General features: G+C 43.1%; 2 protein-coding genes across 2 annotated transcripts in view; one reads left to right on the plus strand and one right to left on the minus strand.

Annotated features, from left to right (window-relative positions):
* Window positions 1-12,847, plus strand: part of LOC110491893 (beta-2-microglobulin) — a 131,413-nt gene that overhangs the window by 41,513 nt on the left and 77,053 nt on the right. The window lies entirely within an intron of this gene.
* On the minus strand, window positions 418-2,256 carry LOC110514977 (protein FAM111A). The gene is made up of 2 exons (XM_036945361.1): window positions 2,196-2,256; window positions 418-1,922 (listed from the first exon to the last, which is right to left on the minus strand). Exon 2 carries the CDS (start codon window positions 1,875-1,877, stop codon window positions 762-764), a length of 1,116 nt encoding a protein of 371 aa, XP_036801256.1. The 5' UTR covers window positions 1,878-1,922; window positions 2,196-2,256; the 3' UTR covers window positions 418-761.

Genomic DNA, 12,847 nt, shown 5'->3' on the forward strand with positions numbered 1-12,847 from the left:
TTTCATTTCATTTTATATGTATATTGAAAGCAGTAACTTTCCTCAATGTAGGTGGAACAGTTCATGACTCTAGGACAAATAAAAATGTATACAAGATATCTTCAGTAGTTTTGAAATGTAATGTTTGTTCAATGTGTAAAATATGACCGTTTTTCTTCTTCTTCAATATCCTGAAAAGTGTGTTTTAGAGACGAGAGGTTTTCACCCCGGACAGCGATGATATGTGATACCGTGGCTTTCCTAAATAATATGGCCACATCACCATATCCCTCTATAGCTTACGTCTACAGTTGCAAATGAGCGAAGGGGACGCGCGGGTAGCCTAGAGGTTAGAGTGTTGGGCTAGCAACTGAAAGGTCACTGGGTCAAATAATAAAGGTGACAAATCTGTCTTTTTTTTTGCTCCAGCGGTACTACTATGGCTGACCCTGTAAAACAATCCATTTCACTGCACATATCTGCTGTGTGTGTGACAATAAAAGCATTATTTTTTTCATTTAAATGTCCTAAAGATGCTTCCCAACACACAGGTGACATCCACAGCCGCCCTAACTTCTGTTAAAACACAGTTCAGCACTTCAATTCGATCCTTGATGTACCTACACTTATTTCAATGATCAATTTCTGCATCTCATCTCTTTTACGCCTTTTTGATATTGTCTTCCATATTCCGTCAAGGATATCAGAGTATCCAGGCTGCAATGTGTGTGTCATCTCGATGATAAGGGTTAGGGTTAGGGGTTAGGGGTTAGGGTTAGGGGTTAGGGGTTAGGGTTAGTGTGTGTCATCTCGATGAGCTCAAACAGATGTGGGTTTTCCATGGCAACATCGGTGAATCTTGCCAACATTTGAACATTGTTTGTGTCCACCAAGTAGACCAATACGTTTTCTAGAATGGTCCTGAGAGGGATTGCATATTCAATCACACTCTGAGTTTCTTGAGTTTCCTTACATTTGTACAAAAAACCACCAGTATGCATGGCAATCACCTGGCAGCCATATACTGGGATGCCATTAATTACTTGACAATGACTGGGATTTATAACCGGAGACCCAGAGGCTCCATTAAAGCAGAAGGTGTTATAGGTCAGCACATGCAGATTCCCCTGCATTATCTGCTCATGAAACTTTTTGTCCAACTCATCAGCCAAAATGCTTTCTTTGATGGACATGATGGAGCTCTCGTTCTCTCCTAAATGTTTGATCTGAGCTGCATTTCTTTGTTCCACCTCTATTATGGTCGTGTAGTCCATCTTTTTAACGCCTCCATCTGGATGGCCAACGATGTAGATCCCACCTGTCTGAGGGACTGGGCCATACTTCTGAAGGACACCTGGAGGAAACTTATAGCCATTTAATGGGGTACTCAACTCCAGTATGGCATAGTCAACCTGACGCCCCCACCTATCAACTCCATATTGGAGGGCAACCACTTCTGGTTTAACATTTACCTTCCACTGACCTGATCCAAGTGGGTTGTCAAAATTAAACGTGACAGTTGTGGGAACCGACAGTGTCTTTCCCTGAAGTACACCTTTATCCTTGAACAAATGACCATTTGTCAGGATGAAGTTATCGAACAGCAGGAAACCTGTTCCTTCGATGAATTCGTGTTCGACCTTACAGACTGAGGTGGTCACTTCTGCCAGCTCTGTTAACCTGTACACTTCAGTAAAACTCTCCGGTTTCTTACCAAATTCCTCCCTCATCAACTCTATCACTTCAGACTCAGATTTCCCCTGTGGATACCTACTCTTCATGTGATCTTGTAAACGTTTAAACTGGTCGCATAAGATCTGCTGAATTTCCCTAGAATCTGGCATGGGAATGTATTTTTGTTTCTTATTTGCCTGTATTTCCTGTCGCTCCTGTGTCATATTTCCCACAGAGGGCCCCTCCTCCGATGTTGCACTTGAGTTGGACTGAGAGGGCCCCTCCTCCGATGTTGCACTTGAGTTGGACTGAGAGGGCCCCTCCTCCGATGTTGCACTTGAGTTGGACTGAGAGGGCCCCTCCTCCGATGTTGCACTTGAGTTGGACTGAGAGGGCCCCTCCTCTGATGTTGCACTTGAGTTGGACTGAGAGGGCCCCTCCTCTGATGTTGAACTTGAGTTGGACTGAGAGGGCCCCTCCTCTGATGTTGCACTTGAGTTGGACTGAGAGGGCCCCTCCTCTGATGTTGAACTTGGGTTGAACTGAGAGGGTTGTGTGGTGTCACCCTCAGATTTGATTCCTGTGTCGGAAATCTTAGATTTTTTGGTGTCATTCACTTTTTTTTTTCTCGGTTCCGTTAGAGTAATTTGAAATGTGCGATCTTTTATGTTGTTTACTACAGTGGATGCAGTAATACATGCGTGTTTTTGAGGTACCTCACAGAGTACACATGACTTTTCAGACACTATGTCTGAGAAGCGCCCATCTGATTCCAAAGCTGACTTGACTGTATCCCCAATTTTTGCATAGATACACAGAGGGCCAAATGTATTAAGTTTCTGTTTTTTAAGTAGCTCTGATATTGGGATATATTTCCCAGCTTTTGTCACAACTAAGAACGTGACATATGTGGATTTTTGCTGTTCTTTTCCCTGTGCAAGTTCTTTTCCCTGTGCAAGTTCTTTTCCCTGTGCAAGTTCTTTTCCCTGTGCAAGTTCTTTTCCCTGTTCAAGTTCTTTTCCCTGTTCAAGTTCTTTTCCCTGTTCAAGTTCTTTTCCCTGTTCAAGTTCTTTTCCCTGTGCAAGTTCTTTTCCCTGTGCAAGTTCTTTTCCCTGTTCAAGTTCTTTTCCCTGTTCAAGTTCTTTTCCCTGTGCAAGTTCCCTTTTCTCATCTATGGCCGGTGTTTTAGTTTTAGGGAAAGTGCGTATAACGAGGAGCTCATCTTCCTTAATTAAGCAACATGGAAAGTGCTCTGCTATGGCCCCTTTTTCATTTATAATGACAACTTCTCTCTCATTCACCTTTTTCATTAGTTTACAGAAGATCTCATTTCTTTTGAGAACTTCTATTATGTTGCCAGGTTCGGTACAGGTGATTTCCCCTTTATCTGTCCGGCTTGTGTCTCCGCTAGAAAAGGATAATCGGTGACAGTGTTCTTCCTGTGGAGAAATTTATAAAGAATGTTACTAATCTTTATAAATATTATGTTTGTCTGGTTAAATTATAATAAATTGTGCCCCATAACATTTCTGTATTCCAAGGATTTTTAAACGTGTTCAAACCTGATAGTCGTTATCAATATAATAAACAATTACTTCTTGATTGATTAGAAATGTGTTCTAAACATTATACTGACCTTGGTATTATGAGGTTCAGGTGTTTTCATCTTTTTGTTATTTGAAGCCATTTGATCTGATGATGGACCGCTCTGGGACATTCCTGAGCTAAGAATATGTGCACAAGGGTTTACAAAAAGAGTGGGGAACACCCAACAGGATTTAACATTAATTCATGGACTAAACTAAAACAAAGTTTACAGTTTTAACAAAAAGAAACATCACAACAAATCAATTATAACATGGGTTCTCACTTCACAAGTAGATTGGTTTTTACTTGTCATGATTGGTCAAATGTGATATGAATGGGAACCACATTTTGGATTCTCTCTTCCTCTTTGTTCTAGAACATTTAGTCAAACACACTTTAATCCCTGAACATGTTTCATATTATCATGGTTTAAAAGACATAAACAAGACTGACCTGAACCCTTCCTGTCACGAGTCCGACCGAGGGTGTTTCCCTTTCCCGGGCAGGTGGCGCTCGGCGGTCGTCGTCACCGGCCTATTAGCTGCCACTGATTGTTTTTCCTTCCCCTCCTTGTATGTTGAGTGGTAGCACCTGTGAATGTTTAATTAGTTTGTCTTTATTAGACAGCCGGCCCGCCTGGTTGTTGTGCGGGATTATTTCTATGTAAACCTTCGGCTCTGTGGTATAGGCACGTGTTAGTGTCCGGTCGGGATTGTTTCCCATTGTACATTTTGATTCCCTGTGTTTTGGGAACGTAACGTTTTTGTGAGCACCCTGTGGTGCATTGGTGCGATTAAAAGACGCGCAGCATTGAACTCTCTGTCTCCTGCATTTGACTCCACACCCACGACACCCGGAGCATTACAGAATCCCGCACCTATCAAATTGATGGAGTCAGCAGGAGCAGCAGCCAACCCTCTCCCATCGATGGAGGAACGGGTTCTCCACCACACCACCGTCCTTCATCGGATCGGATCCGCGATGGATCAAGTGATGGAGAGAATGGACAGATGGGAGAGGAGTGGGCTCCTCTCTCCACCTTCGGCACCCACGGTTCCGGACGCCCCATCTCCCGACTCCAGCACCCTCCGTCTGACGCTACCGAGGGCTTATGATGGAGCGGCGGCGGGTTGCCAGGGGTTTCTGCTCCAGCTGGAGCTATACCTGGCCACCATCAGACCCACTCCCTCAGGAGAAGAGAGGGTGAGTGTCCTCATCTCCTGCCTCACGGGTCGTGCCCTGGAATGGGCGAACGCGGTCTGGAATGGTCCAGACTCAGCGCGGGAGCACTACCCAGAGTTTTCCCGTCGCTTCCGTGCCGTGTTTGATCACCCTCTAGACGGCCGAGCGGCGGGAGAACGACTATTTCACCTCAGGCAGGAGAGGAGGAGCGCCCAGGATTACGCGCTGGAGTTCCGGACCTTGGCAGCCGGATCTGGGTGGAACGACAGGGACCACTACAGCTGTAGTCTCCGAGAGGATGTCCGCCGGGAGTTAGCGTGTCGGGACACCACTCTGTCACTGGATCAGCTGATTGACATGTCCATTCGACTGGATAATCTGCTGGCTGCCTGCGGGCGTTCAGAGAGGGTCCTGTACGTTCCACCACCCAGCCCCTCCGCTCCCATTCCGATGGAGTTGGGAGGGGCTGCGCCGAGGGGTACCGGAGGAGGAGGCCTTCCCTGCACCAACTGTGGTCGGAGAGGACACACGTCTGATCGGTGCTGGGGGGGTCCGTCTGGGAGTAGAGATGGCAGGCGGAACGCTTCTCGGTCACCCCAGGTGAGTCAGCATCAAACTCACCCAGAACCCCCTGTTGGCCACATGTTTGTCTTAACTTTTTTCCTTCGCTTTTTTCCCTCTTCCCAGCATAGGGCGCTCGTCGATTCAGGCGCAGCTGGGAACTTTATGGATCGCGGACTCGCCCTTAAGTTAGGGGTTCCGCTGGTGCCGATAGATTCTCCTTTCCCCGTGCACTCCCTAGATAGCCGGCCATTAGGGTCAGGGATGGTCAGGGAGACCACGGTCCCACTGGACATGGTGACGCAGGGGAATCATAGGGAGCGTATCAGTTTCTTTATTATTGACTCGCCTGCGTTTCCAGTGGTGCTCGGGACTCCCTGGCTGGCCCGGCACAATCCTAAAATTTCGTGGAAACAGGGGGTTCTCCAGGGGTGGTCAGAGGAGAGTTCTGGAAGGTGTTTGGGAGTTTCCATCGGTGCCACGTCGGTGGAGAGTCCAGACCAGGGTTCCACGGTGTGCATTCCCCCCGAGTATGCCGATTTGGCAATCGCTTTCAGTAAAGTGAAAGCGACTAAATTACCACCTTATCGACCGGGAAGGGATTGTACGATAGATCTCCAGGTAGACGCTGCGCTTCCCAAGAGTCACGTGTACCCGCTGTCCCAGGAGGAGACGTTGGCAATGGAGACATATGTCACGGAGGCGCTGGGACAGGGGTACATTCGGTCCTCCATTTCACCCGTCTCCTCAAGTTTCTTTTTTGTGAGGAAAAAGGAGGAAGGCTTGCGTCCGTGTATCGATTATAGAGGTCTAAACGCCATCACAGTGGGGTATAGTTACCCTCTACCTCTCATCGCTACGGCGGTGGAATCGTTCCACGGAGCGCAGTTCTTCACAAAACTGGATCTCAGGAGCGCGTATAGTTTGGTGCGTATTCGGAAGGGAGACGAGTGGAAAACCGCATTTAGTACTACATCAGGCCACTATGAGTACCTCGTCATGCCGTATGGGTTAAAGAATGCTCCAGCCGTTTTCCAATCCTTTGTAGACGAGATTCTCAGGGACCTGTGCGGGCAGGGAGTGGTGGCTTATATCGATGACATTCTGATCTACTCGGCCACTCACACCGCGCATGTGTCTCTGGTGCGCAAGGTGCTTGGTAGACTGCTGGAGCATGACCTATACGTCAAGGCTGAGAAATGCGTGTTCTCTAAACGAGCCGTCTCTTTTCTGGGATATCGCATTTCCACCTCGGGGGTAGTGATGGAGGGTGACCGCATTAGGGCCGTGCGTAATTGGCCGACTCCGACCACGGTAAAGGAGGTGCAGCGTTTTCTGGGTTTTGCCAACTACTACCGGAGGTTTATCCGGGGTTTTGGCCAGGTAGCGGCTCCCATCACCTCACTGCTGAAGGGGGGCCCGGTGCGTTTGCAGTGGTCAGCAGAGGCGGACGGAGCATTCAACAAGTTGAAGGCGCTGTTTACTGATGCGCCCGTGTTGGCGCATCCGGACCCCTCTCTAGCATTCATAGTGGAGGTGGACGCGTCCGAGGCTGGGGTGGGTGCCGTGCTATCACAGCGCTCGGGTACGCCACCAAACTCCGACCCTGCGCTTTCTTCTCAAGGAAGCTCAGCCCAGCGGAGCGTAACTATGATGTGGGGGACCGGGAGTTGCTAGCGGTGGTTAGAGCTCTGAAGGTGTGGAGACACTGGCTTGAGGGGGCTAAACACCCCTTTCTCATCTGGACCGACCACCAGAATCTGGAGTATATTCGGGCAGCTAGGAGACTTAACCCACGTCAGGCAAGGTGGGCCATGTTCTTCACCCGGTTCCGATTTACTTTGTCTTATAGACCGGGCTCCCAGAACGTGAAGGCTGACGCACTGTCCCGCCTTTATGACACGGAGGATGGGTCCACCGAACCTACTCCCATCCTTCCCGCCTCGAAGCTGGTAGCCCCAGTGGTATGGGAGGTGGACTCGGACATCGAGCGGGCGTTACGGGGTGAACCCGCGCCTCCTCAGTGTCCAGCGGGGCGAAGGTACGTGCCGCTTGGTGTTCGGGACAAACTGATTCGGTGGGCTCACGTCCTACCCTCCTCGGGTCACCCTGGGGTGACGAGGACAGTGGGGAGCCTTCAGGGGAGGTATTGGTGGCCTACGTTGGCTAAGGACGTTAAGGGTTATGTCTCCTCCTGTTCAGTGTGCGCTCAGAGTAAGGCTCCTAGGCACCTTCCTAGAGGGAAGCTACAACCCCTCCCTGTTCCACAGCGGCCATGGTCACATCTGTCCATAGATTTCCTAACCGATCTCCCGCCGTCTCAGGGGAACACCACGGTTCTGGTAATTGTGGATCGGTTCTCTAAGTCCTGCCGTCTCCTCCCGTTGCCCGGTATCCCTACAGCCCTACAGACTGCGGAGGCGTTATTCACCCATGTCTTCCGGCACTACGGGGTGCCGGAGGACATCGTTTCTGATCGGGGCCCCCAATTCACGTCCCGGGTATGGAGAGGTGCTGGGTACCGGTGGGGGACATCTTGGATCCCTCCATGTTGAGGGATTTCCATCGCCTCCATCCGGATCGCCCTGCGCCTCGTCCTCCGGGGCGACCTCGAGGCCGGTGTCGGCGCGCTGCGGGAGCCACGCGTCAGGGGGGGGGGGGTACTGTCACGAGTCCGACCGAGGGTGTTTCCCTTTCCCGGGCAGGTGGCGCTCGGCGGTCGTCGTCACCGGCCTATTAGCTGCCACTGATTGTTTTTCCTTCCCCTCCTTGTATGTTGAGTGGTAGCACCTGTGAATGTTTAATTAGTTTGTCTTTATTAGACAGCCGGCCCGCCTGGTTGTTGTGCGGGATTATTTCTATGTAAACCTTCGGCTCTGTGGTATAGGCACGTGTTAGTGTCCGGTCGGGATTGTTTCCCATTGTACATTTTGATTCCCTGTGTTTTGGGAACGTAACGTTTTTGTGAGCACCCTGTGGTGCATTGGTGCGATTAAAAGACGCGCAGCATTGAACTCTCTGTCTCCTGCATTTGACTCCACACCCACGACACCCGGAGCATTACACTTCCCTTCTCATTGTAATATGTATATATAAACACTAACCAGACTGACCTGAACCCTTCCCTTCTCATTGTAATATATATATATATATAAACACTAACAAGACTGACCTGAACCCTTCCCTTCTCATTGTAATATATATATATAAACACTAACCAGACTGACCTGAACCCTTCCCTTCTCATTGTAATATATCTATATATATAAACACTAACCAGACTGACCTGAACCCTTCCCTTCTCATTGTAATATATATATATAAATATAAACACTAACCAGACTGACCTGAACCCTTCCCTTCTCATTGTAATATATATATATAAACACTAACCAGACTGACCTGAACCCTTCCCTTCTCATTGTAATATATATATATAAACACTAACAAGACTGACCTGAACCCTTCCCTTCTCATTGTAATATATATATATATATATATAAACACTAACCAGACTGACCTGAACCCTTCCCTTCTCATTGTAATATATATATATAAACACTAACCAGACTGACCTGAACCCTTCCCTTCTCATTGTAATATATATATATAAACACTAACAAGACTGACCTGAACCCTTCCCTTCTCATTGTAATATATATATATATATATATAAACACTAACCAGACTGACCTGAACCCTTCCCTTCTCATTGTAATATATATATATAAACACTAACAAGACTGACCTGAACCCTTCCCTTCTCATTGTAATATATATATATATATAAACACTAACCAGACTGACCTGAACCCTTCCCTTCTCATTGTAATATATATATATATATAAACACTAACCAGACTGACCTGAACCCTTCCCTTCTCATTGTAATATATATATATAAACACTAACCAGACTGACCTGAACCCTTCCCTTCTCATTGTAATATATATATATAAACACTAACAAGACTGACCTGAACCCTTCCCTTCTCATTGTAATATATATATATAAACACTAACCAGACTGACCTGAACCCTTCCCTTCTCATTGTAATATATATATATAAACACTAACAAGACTGACCTGAACCCTTCCCTTCTCATTGTAATATATATATATATATATATAAACACTAACCAGACTGACCTGAACCCTTCCCTTCTCATTGTAATATATATATATAAACACTAACCAGACTGACCTGAACCCTTCCCTTCTCATTGTAATATATATATATAAACACTAACCAGACTGACCTGAACCCTTCCCTTCTCATTGTAATATATATATATAAACACTAACCAGACTGACCTGAACCCTTCCCTTCTCATTGTAATATATATATATAAACACTAACAAGACTGACCTGAACCCTTCCCTTCTCATTGTAATATATATATATATATATATAAACACTAACCAGACTGACCTGAACCCTTCCCTTCTCATTGTAATATATATATATATATAAACACTAACCAGACTGACCTGAACCCTTCCCTTCTCATTGTAATATATATATATAAACACTAACAAGACTGACCTGAACCCTTCCCTTCTCATTGTAATATATATATATAAACACTAACCAGACTGACCTGAACCCTTCCCTTCTCATTGTAATATATATATATATATAAACACTAACCAGACTGACCTGAACCCTTCCCTTCTCATTGTAATATATATATATAAACACTAACCAGACTGACCTGAACCCTTCCCTTCTCATTGTAATATATATATAAACACTAACCAGACTGACCTGAACCCTTCCCTTCTCATTGTAATATATATATATAAACACTAACCAGACTGACCTGAACCCTTCCCTTCTCATTGTAATATATATATATATAAACACTAACCAGACTGACCTGAACCCTTCCCTTCTCATTGTAATATATATATATAAACACTAACCAGACTGACCTGAACCCTTCCCTTCTCATTGTAATATATATATATATATAAACACTAACCAGACTGACCTGAACCCTTCCCTTCTCATTGTAATATATATATATATAAACACTAACCAGACTGACCTGAACCCTTCCCTTCTCATTGTAATATATATATATAAATATAAACACTAACAAGACTGACCTGAACCCTTCCCTTCTCATTGTAATATATATATATATATATAAACACTAACAAGACTGACCTGAACCCTTCCCTTCTCATTGTAATATATATATAAACACTAACCAGACTGACCTGAACCCTTCCCTTCTCATTGTAATATATATATATAAACACTAACCAGACTGACCTGAACCCTTCCCTTCTCATTAATATATATATATATATATATATATATATATAAACACTAACCAGACTGACCTGAACCCTTCCCTTCTCATTGTAATATATATATATATATATATATATATATATATAAACACTAACCAGACTGACCTGAACCCTTCCCTTCTCATTGTAATATATATATATAAACACTAACCAGACTGACCTGAACCCTTCCCTTCTCATTGTAATATATATATATAAACACTAACAAGACTGACCTGAACCCTTCCCTTCTCATTGTAATATATATATATAAACACTAACCAGACTGACCTGAACCCTTCCCTTCTCATTGTAATATATATATATATATATATATATAAACACTAACCAGACTGACCTGAACCCTTCCCTTCTCATTGTAATATATATATAAACACTAACCAGACTGACCTGAACCCTTCCCTTCTCATTGTAATATATATATATATAAACACTAACCAGACTGACCTGAACCCTTCCCTTCTCATTGTAATATATATATAAACACTAACCAGACTGACCTGAACCCTTCCCTTCTCATTGTAATATATATATATATATAAACACTAACCAGACTGACCTGAACCCTTCCCTTCTCATTGTAATATATATATATATATATAAACACTAACCAGACTGACCTGAACCCTTCCCTTCTCATTGTAATATATATATATAAACACTAACCAGACTGACCTGAACCCTTCCCTTCTCATTGTAATAAAAATATATAAACACTAACCAGACTGACCTGAACCCTTCCCTTCTCATTGTAATATATATATATATATATATATATATATATATATATACATAACACTAACCAGACTGACCTGAACCCTTCCCTTCTCATTGTAATATATATATATAAACACTAACCAGACTGACCTGAACCCTTCCCTTCTCATTGTAATATATATATATAAACACTAACAAGACTGACCTGAACCCTTCCCTTCTCATTGTAATATATATATATATATATATATATATATATAAACACTAACCAGACTGACCTGAACCCTTCGCTTCTCATTGTAATATATATATATATATAAACACTAACCAGACTGACCTGAACCCTTCCCTTCTCATTGTAATATTAATATAAACACTAACAAGACTGACCTGAACCCTTCCCTTCTCATTGTAATATATATATATATATATATATATATATATATATATATATATATAAACACTAACCAGACTGACCTGAACCCTTCCCTTCTCATTGTAATATATATATATATAAACACTAACCAGACTGACCTGAACCCTTCCCATCTCATTGTAATATATATATATATATATATATATATATATATAAACACTAACCAGACTGACCTGAACCCTTCCCTTCTCATGGTAATATATATATATAAACACTAACCAGACTGACCTGAACCCTTCCCTTCTCATTGTAATATATATATATATAAACACTAACAAGACTGACCTGAACCCTTCCCTTCTCATTGTAATATATATATATATAAACACTAACCAGACTGACCTGAACCCTTCCCTTCTCATTGTAATATATATATATATATATAAACACTAACCAGACTGACCTGAACCCTTCCCTTCTCATTGTAATATATATATATAAACACTAACCAGACTGACCTGAACCCTTCCCTTCTCATTGTAATATATATATATATAAACACTAACCAGACTGACCTGAACCCTTCCCTTCTCATTGTAATATATATATATAAACACTAACCAGACTGACCTGAACCCTTCCCATCTCATTGTAATATATATATATATATATATATATAAACACTAACCAGACTGACCTGAACCCTTCCCTTCTCATTGTAATATATATATATATATATAAACACTAACCAGACTGACCTGAACCCTTCCCTTCTCATTGTAATATATATATATATATATATATATATATATATATATATATATATATATATACATAACACTAACCAGACTGACCTGAACCCTTCCCTTCTCATTGTAATATATATATATAAACACTAACCAGACTGACCTGAACCCATCCCTTCTCATTGTAATATATATATATAAACACTAACCAGACTGACCTGAACCCTTCCCTTCTCATTGTAATATATATATATAAACACTAACAAGAATGACCTGAACCCTTCCCTTCTCATTGTAATATATATATATATAAACACTAACCAGACTGACCTGAACCCTTCCCTTCTCATTGTAATATATATATATATAAACACTAACCAGACTGACCTGAACCCTTCCCTTCTCATTGTAATATATATATAAACACTAACCAGACTGACCTGAACCCTTCCCTTCTCATTGTAATATATATATATAAACACTAACCAGACTGACCTGAACCCTTCCCATCTCATTGTAATATATATATATATATATATATATATAAACACTAACCAGACTGACCTGAACCCTTCCCTTCTCATTGTAATATATATATATATAAACACTAACCAGACTGACCTGAACCCTTCCCTTCTCATTGTAATATATATATATATATAAACACTAACCAGACTGACCTGAACCCTTCCCTTCTCATTGT

This window comes from Oncorhynchus mykiss, chromosome 15 (assembly GCF_013265735.2).
Source record: "Oncorhynchus mykiss isolate Arlee chromosome 15, USDA_OmykA_1.1, whole genome shotgun sequence".
NCBI classification, from domain to species: Eukaryota; Metazoa; Chordata; class Actinopteri; order Salmoniformes; family Salmonidae; genus Oncorhynchus; species Oncorhynchus mykiss.

Coding starts and splice junctions, on each gene's coding strand:
- LOC110514977 (XM_036945361.1), bottom strand. CDS start 1,877: ATGACACAGGAGCGACAGGAAATACAGGCAAATAAGAAACAAAAATAC.